General features: G+C 41.9%; 1 protein-coding gene across 3 annotated transcripts; it reads left to right on the forward strand.

Annotated features, from left to right (window-relative positions):
- The first annotated feature begins 9,682 nt into the window (after positions 1 to 9,682).
- Positions 9,683 to 19,730, forward strand: PGAM5 (PGAM family member 5, mitochondrial serine/threonine protein phosphatase). Of its 3 annotated transcripts, none has more exons than XM_031047873.2 (6): positions 9,683 to 10,001; positions 13,680 to 13,858; positions 15,214 to 15,339; positions 15,840 to 15,928; positions 16,143 to 16,276; positions 18,018 to 19,730. In XM_031047873.2, exons 1-6 carry the CDS (start codon positions 9,718 to 9,720, stop codon positions 18,166 to 18,168), a joined length of 963 nt encoding a protein of 320 aa, XP_030903733.1. In that variant the 5' UTR covers positions 9,683 to 9,717; the 3' UTR covers positions 18,169 to 19,730. The 3 variants fall into 3 exon arrangements, with proteins under 3 accessions (XP_030903733.1, XP_030903734.1, XP_033924463.1); XM_031047874.2 differs by having other exon boundaries at positions 16,146 to 16,276; XM_034068572.1 differs by lacking the exon at positions 18,018 to 19,730 and adding an exon at positions 16,773 to 17,129.
- Positions 19,731 to 20,572: the final 842 nt, after the last annotated feature.

The raw sequence follows: 20,572 nt of genomic DNA on the forward strand, positions 1-20,572 counted from the left end.
CATGTTGTCTGTTAGTGCACAAAATAATTCCTTTTCTAGTATGATCTTTTACTCAATACTTCCTAATAAAGGAGCAGAATATAATTAGAAATAATTACTCACTGAGATCTTTTAACACAGGAAAGCACATCCTGCTTTAAGGGATAGGAAGATGAGGTATGTGCATGTGTAAACAGAAGTTGCATAAGTTTAGCTGTAAAGGCAAAATAGATATATTTGTTTCCAGTAACATTGAAAGACAGAACAGCTACATTTTTCAAAACCTGTAAAACCTTCATAAGAAAATATACCACAGTCATTTAGTGTATTTCTCTCTCATTTTTTACTGAATTTATATCATTCTGTATGAGTATTTCCATTTATTTTTTAAAGTATTTTTTCCTTGCATTATATCTACACAAATTCTAGAGATCTCTAGATAAAGATTCTCATCATATATCTAAAGCCATGGTTGCTGCAGAGCTGCATTTCAGCATTGTGTCACAAATGATGGAGAGAGTCCTTTTTGGATACAAATGACTTGGGGCGTGCTACCCCTTGTTCTTGGTTTATTTATATATATACACCCACAGAGATTGATCACCAGAAGGAATCTGAGCATCCTGCTGTTGGATGGAATCATTACACATTCTGTGCACTCAGAAATGCTTTGCCTGGCTGCAGCAGAGACCTGTGAAGTATGTTTCTAGGTAGAGTGTGTCCACACTCCATCCTAGCTCAAATACTGGGCAGTTGTAAGCAGTGAGCTCTTCTGTGGTCTTTCTCTTTGGCAATCAGAGTGTGTTACCTGCCACTCCAATGGGGATGAGGCAAAGACCTGGGAAGCACTAATGTGATTTGTGTCTGCAGCCGTGTCACTGCCTTACTCTGTGACCTTGGAAACATCAGGTCACACTTGGCAGCTGTTATGCCAGCATGACACAGAAGTTGAGATCCTCTGGATTCATATTGCTAAGTGACTTGCAGTCCTGTGGCTATTCCTTGGGGCCACATCTGTAATCTGTTGTCAGTAGTCATTGCTTGCTAGAGGCTCTGTGATGACCATATGAACACTATGCCTTGTGGCAAAGGTGTGTGACTTCAGAGGGCATTCTTACAGTGCCTAGCTCAAGTCAAAGAGTAAACAGAGGTAGTGAAAAATGCAAAAGAAGTATCTTTGGCTGACATGAAAAAGAATAGGCAGTGACAAAAGAGAGCAAAGGGCACTTGGGTTTATTGCTTGGCAAGAAAAATTTCCTCCGGTTTCTGTCAGCATGAAGGATGGATTGGCTGGGTCAGGCTGTACACTGGTAAATACATAGAAGGCCTCCTTATCCTACTCCAGATGGATTTCCATTGTTATTCTGCAGAAAGATGGGATGTTATAATGTAGGCAGGGCCTTGACAAGGGCAGGAGAATAAGGCAGAGTAATAACATAAATCTTTAGAGCCTTATTCCCAGTTTGGCTGAGAATTGACATCAGGCTGGCAGGGGTAAGTTCAAATGGATTTCTGTCCTCACAGGATAGTCATCAGTTTTTGGCAATTCCACATTCCTCTGCACTTATCTTGGAGGGAGATTTTTAGTATAAAATGTATTTTACTATTTTAAGCAGCAGTCTTTCAATGCCATGTCTCTGTCCAATGCACTGTAGAAAAGCCAAAGTGAAGCATTGTAAAAGTAATTCCCCTTCCCAGATTGTTGAAGTTGGCAAGAAGAAAACACTCGTAATTTTTTTCCAGGCCAGTTTACAGTTCAAAGTTATGTTTTATTTGACATATTAGTTCATTACAAAACATAAATTCAATCCGGAGAGACAGTAAATTGCTTATTACTCTTCATTTTGCAGATATAAAATGTTACGGAAGATTTGAAACACTGATTCAAAAAGCTTGGATAGAATGTATAGTGTGAGTATCAGCTATTGCTACAGCATTGGCTGATGAATGTGGATTTTGCTAATATTTTAAAAAGAAATGTGCATAAATTCCTACTAATAACAACAATTACTTTAGCTAATGAACCTGTACTTCATTTCCGCTGATTAATTTTCATACATTCCTTCTTTCTGAAGCAAAGACACTGGTAAATCACACCAGGTTATAACAATAAGGTGCTAGTGGCAAATCAGTCAGGATACACAAACAATTCTCTTCAAACAGTTTCTTTCTGGAGCATCTCCCATCAAGAACTCTCTCTTGAACCCAGTTAGTTTAAAAATGATAAATGACATAATTAATGCCATGAAGGAAGTAAACAAGGAATGAGTAAAAACACAAGGCAGAACTTTTTCAAGAAAGCAGATTAAATCGCCAAATTAAATTTGATATGAAAACCCTGTCACTGGACCAAGAGAAAAGCGTCAAAGGCATCTTTTAACATGGCATTGAATCTGCTACTGTTATTACCAATCCCCTGCACGGGGATGTGAAAGCAGTGCCCTCTTGAGTCAGGGTTAACATTAGTTGATTTTTGTAGCCTACTAGTTCCTTGAATGCTCCATGCCTGCCTAATTCTATGCTCAAGAGTAAATTCATCACTTGAGTCCTACAGCTGGTGACTTGATGCCATTTTGCCTGCTCTATACATATAGCAGTTTCCAAGTTGCTATACACACACACACATACATATATATATACACACACATACATTTACATATATATGTACATGTGCAGATATTTCTAAAAGCAACCACAACCTTTTGATTGTGTGTGCTGTCATTTGTCAGCAGCAATGTTTTTTGGCAGGAACATAATTTTGAATCTTCTGCTGAGGATGCCTGCCAAAACATTGCTGGACAGAGATAGGACAAGGTAAGTTATTTATAAATGGTGATAATCAGGTCCTGTTCCTATTAGCATGAGACAGAAAGATGACATGTCATAATGAGTATGTAATACGACAAGAGGCACTCCATGATTTTCTATTTGTTGATCAGAAGAAATAATGACAATTCTCAGGTGAAATAACATCCTTCTGTGCTACTTCCAGCCAGGAGATTCAGACTGTGACAGTGTGTGGGGGGGGAGGTTCTTAGGACAGGTCTCAGTTATACTAATGGAAATTTGGAATACTTTCACAGGATCCAGGTGCTGATTGTTGTAACTGAGATCAGACTGTTTCCTCAGTCCTGACTTTGCATTTTGTGTTCAGGCAAAAATAAACCCTGAACAGACACAGGAGCTGTACTAACTCCTTTTATTTGGAAGCAATGGCTTTTGACCATGCTGTCAAGGGACAGCACTGCGCAGTCTGATGCTCTGCTCATCCTGTCTGTCAGCAGAGGCAAGGCTATTTCTGTGTCTCGTCAGTCAGGTAGATGTACATTACATCCCTTTTTTTCTTGAGAAATACTGTCATTGGGACAAATTAATCTTTCCACTGGTATTCTCCCTGGAGGTATAAACCCAGAGAACATAGTGTGAAATTCATCCACACAGGGTCTGAAAGGAGCCTGTGCTCACACCATCTCTGTAGAGCACTCAGGACAATGCTCTCAGGACATTTCTTCCTGAAGTGTTTGTCACACAGTGAGTCAAGAGAATAGCAATTAATTTTAAAGAATTCTTAGCTTCTGGCTTTATACCAAGTGCATACATAGTGTAGCTAATGTGTAGGAAGACACTTAAGCACACATCTTAAACAGTTGAAGATCCCATTAAATTCTCTTATTTCTCAAACTACTTGGAATGATCTCACAATGCTTGGGATTTTTAAGGCCCCAAGCTCCTTAAGTCTCAAGTACACTTTTGCTTATGGGAGTTTCTGAATTTCCCACTAGAAGTGGGGGGAAAAAATGTCTTCAGCATCACAGAGAAAAGCTTAAAATGCAAAAAATGTTACCCTCCGAAGTCCCCAAACCAGACAAAAATAAGCATCAAGCTCAGTATTTCTCTTGAAAAGTGTGGGGGTTTTAAATACGGGCACAATATGGGCATGGTCTACTGACTTCAGAAACATCATTCCTGTATTTAAAGGTAGGTGCAGTCTAAGCAAGTATTTTGCTTGTTCTGGGCCTTGGTCTCTCTGAGCGGGGGTGGTGTTTGGAAAGCTAGTCTAGCTAAATCTGAGCTGCAGTTGCTATTTCTGCTGTGTTGCCAGCAGAGAATGTCATGTACGAGGCTGAGTATCTTGCAGGTTCTCCAGACCTGTAGTTAGCATCACTTCCCCAAATCCTCTTTCATCCCGTGGTTTTGTCTACACAGCCTCAATGTGGTTTGTGTGTGAAAACACTGCATTCAAATGCTTGTTTCCAAAAGGGGAGCAGTGGTGCTCTGACAGCCTGTGTCAAGCTCATCCCTAGAGTGATTTTTCTGAAGTAGAGCAGGAAATATCTGAAACAGCTCCTGAGAAAGAGATAGGAAAGGATATTTTGGGGGAACTAGAATTTTGCCTTAAACAGATTGTTAAAACTAGAAATCTCCCAGACTGTGTAACTATGTATGTCACAGTACCTCGAAAGATTTTGCAGGCAGGGTGCTCTCTTTCCTGCTAAGTGAATTATGCAGCTCAGGTCTTTAAATGTTTTGCCAGTGCAGCAGAGTTGGGTGTAGGGCATAGACTGTTGTGCCTAAATATTAACCTCTTAGTAGTGACTATGACTATAAAATGCAACAGAAGGCAACACTGTCAAGTCCATAATAACTACAAATATATATTCCTTTCTAAAACAGAAAAAAAATGGAGAAAAACGAGATAAGCTGACATTTGCAAAAGCAGCAAATGCTGTTGCAAATTCTCACTTGCTAATCAGAATTAGGAAAAATGCTTGAGTTCTGTTTCATTGTTGTGAGCTATCAGCCCCACCTGGGCTTCATTAGCTAAAGAGACATTTACTGTTATCTAAAACAAAAACGTAGGGGGTTGGGTACAGTCCTTGAGGCAATAATATTAAATCCCCCTTTGTTTCCAGGATAGTGATTACAGCAAAATACTTTGCTTATGTTTCCATTCCTTAGACCATCTGTTTCAAATTAAACCCTTCTGGCGTGATACATCATTATTTATTAGAGCATTACATTAGATAATGTAGTGTTAGTATTGCTGTTATAAACCCTTAGTTTCATGAGTATGACTTCAGGGGCAGAATTGGATGTGTTTACTTAATGAAAGGGCTAGAGTCTGTGTTAATAAAACTAGTTTGGCAGTTCAGAAACTGCTTTTTATTTTAGGTCTTTCATTTCACAAATATGGGGGGTTGTGTTTCTTTGGTTTATAACTCTGAATGTTTGTGTTTGGTAGAGGGAAACCTGGTTTTAAATGACTGAAAGGTAAGATACTGAGAAGGACTTCTTGATACTAAACCCTTAGACACCTAAGGCTGAAAACACAACCCCCTGTAGATGATGGGGTGACATCCATTTTCATGTATCACCCTTTAGCATCCAAGGCATGTGATTGTGTGCTCTGTAGCAACTCTCTTGCTTTCGGTCAGAAGCAAGGCTTCAAAACACCCATAAGCAGAAGGCAAACTTTTACCCTAGAGCTATCCTGACACTGCAGGCTCCACCATTTTGGGACAGTTTTAAGAAGCAGAAGACCTTGCAAGATTGTTTTTAAATTCTCAGTGTTAACAAGACTTTAGTCACAGTGTAATACAGAGGTTTACTCCTTACTAAAGAAGTAAGGAAGGAGTTTCAGTCACAGGAAAGAAGAGCAGTTCCTTACAGCTGTATTTGAGACATTTCAGTTTACCAGTGATACCCAGTATAACTAAAGAAATTCTTTCAGTCTACTTGAGTTAGAAAGATGGTGACTGTGAGTGTAAAAGTGAGAAATTGATTACTCTTTTGGGATATAAGGCCCTATCTAGAGATAAGATGAAGCCTAGATTTAAATATGCTTATGGAGTATCTGGGGAAGAGGACAAGTCTTTCATCCTGAATGAGCTTCTCCCTCTTTTTTTTTTTCTTGTCCAGAAAGACCTGAAGGATCTTCTAGTGGGTGATTCACAAAACCTTGATTAAATTCAAGATCTGAATCATTGCTAGTATATATATATATATATATATATATATATACAGATTTCCTTTCATGCCAAAATCTCCCTAAATTTTGTACTGTATTTAACCAACGCAGTACCTGCGTTGTTGTGCTTACTCTTCACTAATGCAGTCAGATCTGGTCAGGAAGCCAGTATTTGCACCAAATCTTCTATTTTTTTACTGGTCGAGTCATAAAAAGCAAAGCTGCCTAAAGGCAGTATTCTCTCTTGCTCTATATAAAAAAATTTATTAAGTGAGCTTAAATAGCATCCTTCTATAACCCAAAAGTTTAAACTAGTGTATAGTTTAAATTTCGCTGGGTCTGAAGCAGGCCAGGATGACATCAATATTTCCTTCAAGAAGGCCAGCAGTAAGTCCATAGTACATGTCTGAATGCATTTGGATCAAATGACATAATGTTTCCTTTTTCCCTCTCTCTGTCTCTTTTGAGAACAAATTTATGGACTTTTTAAAAAAATTTTAACATATTGGGAAGGGGATACATGGTGAGTAAATGTGCTCAGGGTCATGGAAAAGGCTTTTCAAAGCCATGTTTTCCTCATTTCAAATGTCCTTTTATTGCTCTAATTGTTTTGTTTAAAAATAATGCCTAAAAGTTCATAAATTTTGCTTGCCAACTGCAGGCTAGAGACCAGCCCTTTAGCTAATGGTGAAACATCCAAACACTGACTCATCGCTCTAGTGATCCAGGTCCCATACAGAAAGCAGAAGTTCTTCATATTCCTTGTGCAGTGAAGTTAACCCCAAGCTGCCATTGCTCCTGCTGTTGCCATAAGGTTTTTCTGCCTGCCAGGGGAAAGAAACACTGTTTGTGAGGCCACATCTGCACTGGCTCTTATGCCAACCATACTGGCTTTCTGACTTCTCTTTTGCTCTGTTGCAGTCACAGCATAGTTAAGAGGCCACCCTAACCTTGGGCACCTTGCCTGAAGGTGTCTCTGCATCTAGCCACAGAAATGGGATGAATCCTGGGAATCATCCCTGAGCATTGAACTTATGGCATCAGTAGAACAGGCATTACTGTTTTAGCTAACAGAATAATTCCATTGGGTACCATCAGTGGATTGCTATCCTCTTAGATGGATGTTCTGCTCACAGATGAAATACAACACAACAAAACTGTATTACAATAGCAGCAATATAATTACATATAAAAAAAAAGGAGCAAGAAGTTAAGTAGTTATTAATGTCATGCAGGACTGTATATTCAGGCTAATTAATGGTAACTTTCAAGTTAACCATCCAGTATTTTAGAGCCTTCTTTTAACCTAATTGAATTACAGGTTTTGCAAAATGGCAAACTAAATCTCATTAGAATACTTTTGGACTAAGTAAAATCTAAGATAACCTCAAAAGACTTTTGCATACAGATTTTATAAGTGCAGTAGTACCTAAACCAAGGAAAAATAAACTGCAGAATGTGAGCATATACACAGGAGATTTCTGATGGTGAAGTGTTATCACAGGAGAATGATATCCAAGCTGCAGCATAGAGGCAAACAATCAATATTATCCATTTTCACAGCAAAATGGGATGATTGACCACATGTTCAGCTATGCATTTTTGCTGAAGAAACAATTTTGTTTATTGCTTAACAACAGTCTCAAACTTTTCTTGAGGTGAGCTGAGTTCAGCCCTGGTGTAAGTTGTCACGCACTGATGTACTGAAGCCTAGTGCACTGTCATGCACTTGTCTGTATCTCTAACTGGGATTTTGACCTCAAATGTCAGATTACTTGTGCAATTGATCCACTTTTAATAGCACTGAAATGTCAAAGTGAACCATATGATTTTAGAATTCAGTTCAAGCAACTGAGGGATATATCACAAACTGTAGTATTTGTCCCATTCATATTCAGCCTGTCCCTGTCCCCAAGTGAACAATGGCATCTGCTGCAGTTTTTTCCTTCTTTTGAGTTGTTGGAGTCAAATACAGTAACTGGGATTCATTTTAGAGGGTGGGCTGGAGGAGAAGAGGTAGGATACAAGTGGGACAGTGAGTGGAGAGTGAATGTTATAAGGGATAAAATACAAAAGACACCACAGGGGGAAAATATTTAGAAGTCATTTGCAGGAAGTTTGGAAACTAAGAACTGGGGGAAAAGAAATGTGCTATTTTTGAGGAATTGGATGTGAAGTTTTGAAGAGAAACTTTTTCCTTCTGGGCTCTGGATAAGAAAGAATATACACAGTATAAACACACATGTCTGCCTCTAGGATAAGTGCTAATACTTCCAAGATAAACTAAAGAATAAAATTAAAATGTTAAAGACATATAAAAATAAGCAGAAAGTTGAGTACCTTAAATATGGAGAAGGAGAAAGGCAGGAAGGATAATGGAAAGGAAAAAACACCTAGTTTGGTGTTAATCATGACTTGATTCACTTGTCTGACCCCTGGGGGCCACTGTTGATCTGTAAATTGTCCGAGAGCCAAGGACCTGTACTAGAGTCAGATCTTTTTCTCGTCTGCACCATGTGTGTGAGACAGAGACACAAAGTGGTGGACAGGGGAAAGACACTCAGCTGGGAAAGCTGGAAAGCTGCTTTTAACTTCTGTAACAGAAAGACCATTTTCATTTGGGCGGGCACAGTGCCCTTGTAGTTCTGCTGTATGAACCGCAGGATGAAGGAGCCCCTTTAGCTTGACAACTAAGCAGAACAGATCTCTGTGCTGGGTGAGGGAACAGACTCTACGTGCAGTTGTTCGGAAGTCACTCATACTGATTGAAGTCTGGCTGTTTGAAACTGTCTACCCAGCTGGCATATTAATGGAATAACACAAGTAACACTATTGGTAGTGTGGGGAATGAGGTATAGAAAGCCTGAACAGGTGGATGGGAATGGTAAGAATGCATAATTAAATACACGAAGGCTGAATGATGGCATCTGCTAAAGCTGCCAGCATGCCAAGACCCACGTTCAGTAGCATTTCTGTCACCAGTGGCAAAGTGCTGAACTTAACAAGTAGAAATCACTGCTGAATTTTGGATGTCAGCTCAGAAAAGAAATGATCTCTGCTTCTCCTTCCCCAAGGCCTATGTGGTGAGGTTGCAGACAGTACCACTGCTGATCTACAGATCATTAAAGTTCCAGTTTGACTGTATAGTTTCTTCTGCACAAGACAATGCTGGTGGAGTTAAACTTGCTTCTGAAAGTAGTCTCCTGGTGAAGTGTTCAGGCCACAGAGGGCACAAAGCTCCTCTGAGGTGGAGACAGGAGTGCTCAGCCCTGGTGTGAGCCTGCTCAGCCCCACTGAGCCCAGCTGACTAGTGACCACCTGCATTCCCCAAAACCCAGGGAATGGTGTCCAGCACCAGGATCCCAGCGCTGACTGTAGGTGACTGAATCCTGTGTAAGTCAGTGCTGCACCAGTAACTGAAGATGACCCACACTTTGCCCATACAAGCTATAGCCTCCCGTTCATGTGGGGGAGTGCTCACACCTGAGTCAGGTGGGCGAAGGCAGGCAGGGCCGGAGGTGATCTCCCTGCCCAGCAGAACCCGGCTCCTCTGGGCCAGGCCCCGCTGAGTGAGGCTGCACTAGGGCTGCCGCAGCACAGCCCCGAGGCCGACGCCCCCACCACGAACCAGACCCAGCTCCCAGGCCCTACCCGAGCACCTCACGCTTCGCGGAGGAATCTTGCCCCACGCCGCGCTCCGTCCGGGGCGGGGCGCGCTGCGCTGCGCTGGGCGCGGCGGCTGAGGGGGCACGCGGCCCGCTGCCCGCACCATGTCGTTCCGCCGTGCCTTGGCGCTGGCTGCCTGCGGGCTGGCCGGCGGCTCCGTCCTCTTCTCCGCCGTGGTCGTGGGCAAGCAGCCGGGCCGCGGCAGCGACACCGACCCGCGGCAGGGGAGCTCCTCCGCCACCGTTCCTCCCGCCTCCACCGCCCCTCCCGCCGCCGCGGCGCCGCCAGGTTTGCTGCTGCTGCCGCCCTCCGCCTCCTGCCCGCCGGCCCCCGGCTGGATCGAGAGACCGGCCGCTAACAGCGGGTACTGGGACAGCAACTGGGACAGGTAGGAGCGGTGGGGCTGCGATGAGAGGACGGGCTTCCCTCCGCCGCTTGGCTGGAGACCACGCTGCCGGGCGGCGCCTGTGTCGAGGGACCCCCGCCGCGGGGGAGACGTCTGGAGCTGCCCGTATAGCCGCCCGTATAGCCGCCCGTCGGAGCCGTGTTGGAGGAGCGGATGTCTGCGGGCTCAGGGTCGGGGCAGGAGCTCCTCTGACGGGACGGGGGCAAAGGGTAGGCCCTGGGGTCCCCCTCGGGAGCTGCCTCACCGCGCCCGAGGAGCCCCTGGGCCGCCGTCGCTGACCCGGCCTCCCCCCGCGGCTCGGCCCCCAGAGCCCAGTCAAGGGTGCGCGGTACTTGTTTGCAGGTGGAAGCTGAGGTGATCAGCGGGTCAGTGTAGTTGAAGTTCTTGAATATTCACAATTCTGAGCACTCTGGAGAGAGCCTGCGTTCGCTGTGTTCGGTTTTAGGCTGGTCAGAGGTTTTCCTCTCCCTAAAGATGTGCAGATCCCTTTATTCTCACGCTGTCATCCAGCAAGATCACAAAGCCTTAGAGCTGTGATCAGGGTGAGCACGGTGTAGATGTGCCTGTTTGGTTTTTCTTAACACAGTGTTAACCATATCTCAGAATTGCTTTATGTTCACACTAAGGTATTTCTGTTTAATAACAGCACCCTTGCAGATGAAAATGGCTTGCACATAGTAGGCATGTCTTAGGCCCACTAGTGCTGCTGACTGTCAAATGGCAAGTCTGTGGTATTAAATCCGTGTGAAAGGTCATGTTGCTTTGAACCTGGCTTAGTTGTGTTCTTCATCAGAAATTCACGCATCCAAGGGTTCGTTGTGGTTTTGGTTTTATCCCCTGACTCTTTAATTAGAGTGTGCGAATGTCTGTATTGAGCTTTGGCTCATTTAGCTTCCGTCTGGTAGAATTATCTCCCCAGGGAGACTTATGTCAGGCTCCAGTTTAATCATAGTAAATCCAAACTTAAGCACTAACAGATTTTTATTGTATAATCCATCCTGTTTTGATTTTTTTTGGGATGCTACAAGATCAGATGCTCATATAAATAGGGCTGTGTGCACCCTGATTATAAAAATAAAACAATAAATAAGGCTTTACCTGGTTACATGGTTATGCTGAGGGAGGTACTAAAGCTATTTGTTTAACTGCAGATCCCAGCTTTTCTGGTTCTGATAAATGGTTTGTTTTCTTTAAGGATTCTAAAGTACTTTCAGAGTCTGAAACTAAAACTGATTTGTGACATTGACACAGTATACTTCCACTGTGTGCACACTATGATGAATGGAGATATAGTATCTGTAACTGCTATTAAGAGTTATCTAGCCATAATTGTTCAGGCAATTGTGACAACATCAGTTATAGCACCATCTCCACTTTTTGAATTGTTTAAGTTTTAGTTTTCTACTTGGTATCTACCACATGGTGTGGTATGGGTTTGACTATGGTTGGAAGTGTAGTTTTGATTTTTGGATTATTCTGGCAGAAACACTTAACATGTAAAGTTGTTAAAGGCTTTTAAATACGAAGAGCATCTGACCACTTCTTCTGGGGAGCAAGAAATGGCTAACAAAGCCAAGTCATGAGCGAATGACCAGGTATTATAATACTCTTAACTGATGGCTTTTAAGGTTTGAAGCAAAAGAACGCGAATATCTTGTTTTCAAGCAGGCTGACTGGTATGTTTCAGTGACATGCAGGGCTTTCTGGAAGATAGGTGAAATTGGCACTGGCATGGATTAAGTGATACTTTTGTTTTAGTTAGGTGTAAAGATGGTCCCTGACATTGCTGTTGCTTTTTAGCAAAGTTCTGTCCACCTGCGATCTTGGGCAATGTCTTTTAGAAGGGAATGCGGAAAACTGCATTTGTCAGCTTCTGAGGTTCAGTGGCCTAAAAGAACCTACTTAAGTCTTAACAGTATTATAAGATGTCCTGCTCATAAACTTTCTAAAACTGTGCTAAAAATATTGCTAAGCTTGGCTATCTTCTCATGACTTGTTAAAGTATCTGTTGCTTTTCTGAGTGCATTTTACCATCAAATAACTTTAGAGGTACTGGGGGGAGAGGGCAGGACTTTCAGGCATTTCTTTTTGTGATTTCCTGCCATAGGATGAATTAATCCCTGTGTTGATTTTTTTCAGACATTTTTCCTTTTCCCTAATGTATCTTTCCAGCAATACATTTTCTCCTGAATGAAAAGAAATATGTTTTGAAATAGCAATGGAAGTTCTTGTTATTGGACTATTATTTCTTTTTTAATGCCTTGAACTTTCTTAACAGCTTAAGGGATGTGTTGAACTTCATTGTTTAATAGCAACCATATCTTTCCTAGAGCAAAATGAATGCAGGGCTTTTTGAAGCTGGTCTTGCTGTGAACTGTAGAAATATGTATGTGAAGCAGCAGTTTTCTATAACCAAATTTCGTCTCAAGCTTAACAAAAATTATATTCTTTAATTAAAAAAAAGCTATAGAAAATACCCCCCTCCCAAGTTTAATTATAATAATGGAGGAAGTGAGGTCTGGTGTGAGCTAAATAAATATAGTTGTTCTTTAGGTATGAGATCAAGGGAAAGGGTTTATGCTCTGAGATGGAGAGACAGAGCAAAAGCATTTATGCTAGTGTGATACAGGATCAGTGCAGAGAGGGGACCAGAAGACTAATCTGTGAAAGATATGGGCAGGGTTTATGATGATGGTGCAGTGTTGGTGTCAGCAGTGAGAGATCTGCAGCACTAATCTGTGATACCTGGGGAGAGAGGAGGAGATCCTCTCTGCCTGGTAACCTCTTCAGGAGCTGGATTAACTGTCTGGGTGATGTGGAAGGGGGAAGGTTATGGTATGCAGAAAGGAGTATTAATGTGCAGTGTGACAAAATGGAAGAAAGACTAACATGGCATGAGGGGAGGGAGATGAAAAAGATGAAAGGATAAATAAACTCTCCCAGCTGAAAAATAGAGTTGTGTTACTGGAGAAATATAATGTTACCTACATTAGGGTGGAAAATAATTCTCAGCGTGCACTACAGGAAGTTGGAGTCTTTATAGGGGGGTTTAGTCATTTGATGTAAATGGATTGATAAAGTACAATTTTTTAATGTGTTATTACTGTGCCTTTTAGATACAGAACAGTTTCTTTCCTTTATTGAAAACACTTCTTGGGTATCATTCATGGTTAGTTTTTCTTGTCAAAAAACCTGCTGTTATACCTGTTACTGCAAATCAGTGAAAATCCCAAGAACAACTTTCCAATCAACAGGAATTCAAATGCAGTCTCTGCTAGTGTTTATTGTCTTCTTGTCCAGATAAACTGTAGCTTACCTATGTTTTAGTGTACACCATTTGTTTGCTTTTCTGTTGCCTTTTTTACCCTTTTTTTTAAATTTCTTTCAATTAAAGAATTAATTGAGAGGTGGCTGTCACTGAACAGCAAATTTCTGTGTCAGTTACACCTGTTAGCCTATGACACAATTTTGTTTTAATGCAGGCTTTTGTTTATAGCTCTTGCTCAATTATTTGAGCCTGTTTTGAGATATAAATGTCTAAATAGTTAATTTTAGTACTTCGGCTAGATCTAGGAGTAAGGCAGCACTACCCATTTGTAAGATTCTTATGCCTTTTAGTATCCCCTCTCTAAATATGGTGTTTTAAATGTGTTTGTTTAGACGTGAACCACTGGCTCTTATCAACCTCAAAAAGAAAAATGAAGAAACTGGGGAGGAAGAGCTTTCCTCACGCTTAAATCACTTCAAAGCAAAAGCCACCAGGCATATATTCCTCATCCGTCATTCTCAGTATAATTTGGATGGCCGGGCTGATAAAGACAGAACTCTGACCCCACTTGGTATGTATGACTAAGAAGCTCATCATCCTTTGCATTTAATGAATATTGTTTTTCATGTGCTGCCGTCCTGATGAGTACAGGTCAGTAACTCAGCTCTGTTCTGGGTCTCGCTGCCAAACCTTAATCCACTTTCTGGATCCTTTGTGCCAGAAGGATGTAATGAATAAGTTTGTCTTTTTCATTTGTGATCCATTAAATCCAAGCATAAAACCTACTTTACAGAGCCCTAAACATGCTCAGTTGTAAAGAAACTTCACAAAGGAAATTTCAAATTATCTTGAGATTGTTTGAGCAGATTTTCATACCAGCTGGCATAACTCCCCAGGACCAAGGCTTTTAAACTTAGCTTCATGTCTGACTTTGGGATAGATTCCTCTTAAAGGGTGGCTTGTGTTTCTGTTAGTTAATTTGCTGATTTGTGATTAATTTAAAGAAAATAATAATTACCCCTTACTTTCCTTTGGAGTGTTTATGATTAAATACCTCTCACTTTTGCTCCTATTCACTATTTCTGGGAATTCTGCTAATCAGCAATAAGAAATGGGGATAACCTCTGCCTGTCTGAATTCATTGATCTGTGACAGTGGACACTTTCTTGACCACATGTATGCCAGCAGTGTTTTGAGGGGGAAGAATTATTGTGCAGTGCGGCTTGAGGTTGTGGAAGTCTGGGGCCAAATGTTTAGTATAAGCACTTTTTTTCCCCTGCAAGTCATTATCACCAGTGTGTGAACAGGAGTGAAATGCTAATTTCAGACTAAGGTGCTATCTTAAACTGGTAACAAGGTATAATCTTAGTCCTGTCTACCCTGTGCCTTGAGTAAATTACTTCAACTGTTACCTTTCCACCTACCAATGTGGAAGATGGAATAAAGCCTTCCTTGGTTATGTGAGTGCTGGTCTTGAGTGCTGGGAGCTGGTGTTGCCTTTATGAAAAATGCCCTGTCAGGTCTGAGTGCGTTTGTTTGTCAGAGTCTCATCTTCTGTGCTCCCCGAACATAGCAGATGGCTTGGGTCAGCACTACCTTTTATTGGAAGTGGCTCCCTTGGGATGGAGCTGACAAGGACTGAATACTTTAGTGAAAGTCTCTTGAGTAATTTTGTTTGTGTTCTTAAAAAAAACCCAAAGCAACCGACTCTTTCCTGCTTATGAAATATGACTTGAAATTGTCCAGCTGATAGGCTTGATAGGAATAAGTGATGCCTCTGGTAAAAATGCTTTCCAGTTACTTTTTGAAAAGGAAAAACTTGACAGAAATGAAGGCCTTTGATGTCTACTGGACAACTCTTTTGGTACTTTGTGTGAGGCACTTACTTGAGTGTCACCAATTTGTATAATGAATATAATTTTTAAGGTCGAGAGCAGGCTGAGCTTACTGGAAAAAGGCTGGCAAGCTTGGGAATAAAATTTGATCAGATTATCCACTCCTCCATGACTAGAGCAACTGAAACAACTGAAATTATAAGCAAGCATCTCCCAGGTAAGTGAATTCCTTGATTTTTCATTGTCTCCTGATCCTTACAAGTACCTCCAGTAGAATTCTGAGCTTGTCCTTAAGGTTGAGATGTTTAGTCAACTTCCAGCCCTGTGTGAATGTCTGTGTTTATAAAGAAAGTAGCAACCTTAATTCTGCTTGTTTCCAGTTAGCAGTAAGCATTAACTGACACACAGCTTTAGATTAACATCCTTGCAAGTGCAGTTCTGCAAAATGCAGCAGACTGGGAAGACTCAGTTTGCTGTGCCAAGCTGGTTTGGCTGTTCTCAGTTGGAATAAAAAGTCTTGTTGATGACAAACCAGTTGTGTTGGAGAGATTCATGCTCTTCAGGAGAAACCATGTAGACTAAGATGATTTTTAGGATGGAAAGGAAGACTTCCTCAAAGAAAGAATATGAGAAATGCATTGATTGTAGAGCTGTGGGCCTGTTTTAAGTGCCACGTGGAATAACAACTGCTTTCCAAATGTGCATTTAATATTTCAGGAGTCAAAAAAGTTAGTACTGATCTGCTGAGAGAGGGAGCACCTATAGAACCAGACCCTCCAGTCTCTCACTGGAAACCAGAAGCTGTGGTAACTTTTTACTTTTTCTTTTCTGTATTTGTTCTGTTTTGTTGGGGGTTTTTTTAACAGACTTTATATTGACAGTAGAGATGAGGTAGAGTCTGAGCTGATGCTTTTCATCACAGATCTTGGATAACTGCATACTTTTCTCCTCCCCAGTAAGTGTAGAGAACAGTTACAATAAATAACTTAAAATACTTAATTCTGACCTCTGTGCCATTAGCAGTATTATGAAGATGGAGCTCGAATTGAGGCAGCTTTTCGAAACTTCATTCATAGAGCTGACGTAAAGCAGGAAGAGGATAGCTACGAGATCTTTGTCTGCCACGCCAATGTGATCCGCTATATTGTGTGCAGGTACATGCTGCATTGTGTGTTCCTCTGCTCTTTAAAAGCTCATGGTTCTACTGAATTAGTGGTGGTTTAGGGCTCTGCAGAGCTAGGGGATGTGTTTTTTGATTTGGCTTGTTTGAAGAGGTTGGAGATCAGTGCCTGCATTGTCAGCAGCTGCTTCTGCAACTTCATCACAGGATTCATTTGGAGATACAGGACATGGTTGAAAATTAAAACTTTCATTCTAATTCTGAAGTGAAATGACTGAATTGGTGAGACTCAAACCCTTTCTTTATGCCCAAATAGTCTCTTTAATACCATATGGCTCTGCTTCCCATAAAACTAAGGACAGTGCCTGTGTAGACTGTTGGAAAAGACAGCAAGTAGAGCATGAGTGTTTGCCTCTTCTTGAGGTGATGAGATTTGATCTTATGTAATGAAAGATTAATTTAGTTTTGAGAATTATTTACTAATGGAAATTTTTGTATTATTTTAAAATTGCATTACTGTGGTTTTGCAGTAACCATCCAGTATTGGATTAGAGCAAGAGTGAGTCTTCCCACTAACATCAAGGTTGTTCATGAAGGAGAAGACAGTTCTGGAGCTTTGCCTGTCTCTGTATCCAGTCAGCTGAGTCCATTCTATTCCTCTTCCCTATCAGCAAAGCACTGTCTGTAAGATAATTTTTCTTGAGCAGGACAGGTGTGATTAAACTTTAATCTGATCAATACCTACAGCAATTTCAGTTAGCTCTGTTTAGCTGAGTTGGTTAAATGCTAGCCTGTCTGCTCTGTGGACTGCTTTAGAGCTTTTCAGAATTGCTGTACTTAAAATTATTGATCAGGTAAACAGAATATTCTTTCCTGTGCCAAAAAAAGAGATTGTCTTGCTGCTACCTAGGTGCTTTCAGAAGTACTTTTTCTCCTTGCTGTTTCTTCTTTTTAACTTCTATTTTGTGCCTGTTATTTCAGGCTATCTGATAACACAGTAGATTGTAGCTGTTACTTAATTTCTTAGTTTTTCTACAAGACTGTTGTAAGAGCCAAAACCAAATTATTTCTCAGTGTCTGAGGCAAACCATGTTTGAGACGTGTTTTTTTTCCAGCTGCTTACTACAACTGATTGAAGTCCTGAGGCTGTTCAGTTAGGAATTGTAGAATAGCTGGAGGCTAGCTGTGGTACTGTACTTGTACAAAAAGCACAAGGTAACTTCTTGCTGGTTCTGGGGAGCAGTATAGATAACAAAAAATAGTTTGGTGAATTTCTTCCATGTACACATGTGGGCAATTAGAATGAATCCTTATCTCACTACCTCTTCTTGGCTGTTACATGCTGTGTTGATAAGGCTAAAAGAGTGCGTGAGAGTGTGCTATTTGCCTTAGGTCTGTGGAGGAGGCATTCTTCTACTCCGTCCTGAACTGCACAGGGTTCTATGATCCTCCGCTGGCCAAGTGACCAGCTTGAACCAATCTCATCTATCTGCTTGTTACGAGGTGGCTCAGAGTGCTCCCAGCAACCTGACTGCATTATTGCTGCTGCCTTCTGTCCATTTGAATTAATCCTGTCTACAGTAATAACACCCATCTGCTGGACTCTGCTTGTGTGAGTGTGTTGCTGGCACTGGCCCAGTTCTCAGCGCTGCATTCTCCCAGCAATCACACAAGAAAAATGCCTTGTCCAGGGGTGGCTGTGGATGCTGTGAGGGCACATTAATATAACTGTTTATGAATGAATAATATGTTGGTTTTTATTCGTTTTGTAACAGAGCATTGCAGTTCCCCCCAGAAGGCTGGCTGCGAATGTCTCTTAACAATGGCAGCATAACTCACTTGGTGATACGTCCGAATGGAAGAGTGGCACTTCGAACACTGGGTGACACAGGTTTCATGCCTCCAGATAAAATCACTCGCACCTGAATGTGCAGAACTGATGGCTTTCCAGGAGCAGCCTCTAGCCTCTTTGCACTAGTACATTCAGCTGCCGTACCACTAGGTTTTGATCTGTTATGTTGGGGTGTGATGCTGTCTTAAAATGTCCTTTAGCCCTTTGCCTCCTTTATACATATTCGTATCTGCCTTCCAGTCCAGAAAATAAGGTGTATCTGTAAGCCTGGAGCTCTCCAGTCCTCAAGTATTCACCAGACCTCAAAGCTGAGCTGTGGAATACAGAGATTGAATGTCTGCTCAGTAGTTCCAGGAGCACTGACTTCCCCCCACCCCATTGTGACTTTCTATAACCAAAGCAGTTTTCTCCTGTGGGTATTTTTCTTGTGGGTGTGGGAACTGGAAGATCAGCCTTGTATTACTGCAGCTGAAACTGAGGGTGAGCCAGCTTGTTTCAGCTCCTGCAGGAGAGGTGACAAACAGGGTATTCTGCTGTTCAAAGGGATAAGGCATCAGGTTTTATAAGTGTTTGAGAATGTATGTTTGTTGTGTCATTGTTCCCCTCTGCCCCCAACAAGCTCATGTAAAACTGTGCCTGGAGGTTGCAAGCATAAAGCAAAGAGGGTAAAAAACCTATTATTTGCCTCAGACCTGTGGTGCTAGAATTAACTGCTGCTTAAATTAAGTGTTCCTGCATCCTCAGGAAGTACTTTAGCTATTCTGAACCATGTATTTCGATTTCATAAAGCCTTTAATTAAAACTTGGTCTGTACAAGGATGTAGGGATGAGTCTATAGCAGTGAGATGGAAGGAAAGCAACTTTCTGAAAGCGGTTTTGGTACTGACACATTTTTAAAGTGCTTTCACCCACTGATTGGCATTTTTTTAATCCCTTACTTTCAGAATAGAGACATCCCACCACTGAGGTCATGTGGTGATAGCTCAGGGCAGAGGTTGAGCAGTCCTGGAGCAAACTGCTGGTGCCAGAATAGTAACTAGCTGTGGGCTGGCTTGTCTAGGCCAAGTATGTTGTGCAGACAGAATGCTCCACGTGGCTCCTTCATTCTGACCGTGCTGGGCTTGTTCTGGGGAATGTGCAGGTGGCTGCAAACTGGGTTTTGTTTTTGAGGCGTTCAGAAGGGTTTCAACTTGAGAATGTTCATTGGGCACCTGAAGCAGTGCAGTAACTTGCCTCACTTCGCAATACCCAGAATGTCAAATTCACCATACGCATAGTCTGCCTTAGTGCCAGTGCACATGCTACAGGACAGCAAACCCAAGTAACTTGTTTGACAGGTTCTCTTGTCACCAAGCATGTCAAGACCCTACACTTGCTCCTGTCTGAGCTGTATGATGCATCATCCCAGCATGACCGAGCAAGATGTGGTTTAATGGCTTGCTTGATCCAGTAGTACGAGTTCAAAGAAATGGGGGCTAGTAGAGAACAAAGCATGATAGTTGTGTAATGCAGATTGTGGGGGCAAGAGGAAACCATCATGAAGTCTCTCCCATTGATGCAATGAGAATAATTTATCAGTTTTTGTCTATTAAGTTTTTAAAAGTTTTGAATAAAATAACTGGTCTTTCTTGTCTCAGCTGTATGACTGTAAATTGGGTAGAACGCATGGCTGGAGTGCTTCACAGGGACTTGTGTTCCTGCCAGGGGAGCAGCCTTTACATCCCACATTGCCTGGGGGAACAACATTAATTATCAGCTTTGTCCTTTTAACTCCAAATAGCTGAAATGTAGCTTAGCTCTGTCTCATTAACTCCCTGTTAGAGGAAATGATCAACACCCCCAGAAGCACATGTGCAAGTACTGCCATTTACAGAGGGGACTGCATAGCTGGCATAGCTTTTTGGATGTTGGCACCTTGGGAGGGACAGGGCTGTGTCCCTTCCCACTGGGTGGAACAGGAGCAGTGACACAAGCAAGTAAGTGGAATAGTCTGTGCAATTTTATTTGTGTGTGTACACAGCCCTTCCCCTACCTGCCCTTCTACACCCCAGTAACAGGTTCCTGCAGACAGCCAGAGGCCACCCACCACCTCGTTGCACAGGTACAGAAGTCAGTATCTTCAGCTGCACTTAAAGGTAGGGGGAGAGGGAAGTATGAAATGTAAAATTAAGAACATAATTTTCACAGTGTTCTGACTTCCTGTTTCTTAAACAGTTTAAGACTGAGTTTTCAGTGACACAATCCTATGGTGCTGTGCACACACCCAAACAATGCATGTTGTTGTGCAGGTACAAGTAATGACTGCCCATGGTATCAGCCCAGCTGCTTGCACCGTGCCCCAAACACAGCATGATGGGTGTAGCTACTTATTTCCTAAAAGAAAGTGTGGTAACTTTTTAATATGACATTTGGCTCATGAAAAACTAAAACCCACAACTAAGCTTTTGCACCTCTGGAAGTGAACACAAGCACTATCAA

Source organism: Melopsittacus undulatus, chromosome 12 (genome assembly GCF_012275295.1).
Source record: "Melopsittacus undulatus isolate bMelUnd1 chromosome 12, bMelUnd1.mat.Z, whole genome shotgun sequence".
Taxonomy (NCBI): domain Eukaryota; kingdom Metazoa; phylum Chordata; class Aves; order Psittaciformes; family Psittaculidae; genus Melopsittacus; species Melopsittacus undulatus.

Excerpts from the sequence above, each read along its gene's own strand:
- PGAM5 (XM_031047873.2), top strand. The coding sequence starts at position 9,718 with ATGTCGTTCCGCCGTGCCTTGGCGCTGGCTGCCTGCGGGCTGGCCGGC. Across the intron at positions 13,859-15,213 it reads CAGAACTCTGACCCCACTTG|GTCGAGAGCAGGCTGAGCTT; the intron begins GTATGTATGACT and ends ATAATTTTTAAG. Across the intron at positions 15,929-16,142 it reads ACTGGAAACCAGAAGCTGTG|CAGTATTATGAAGATGGAGC; the intron begins GTAACTTTTTAC and ends CTGTGCCATTAG.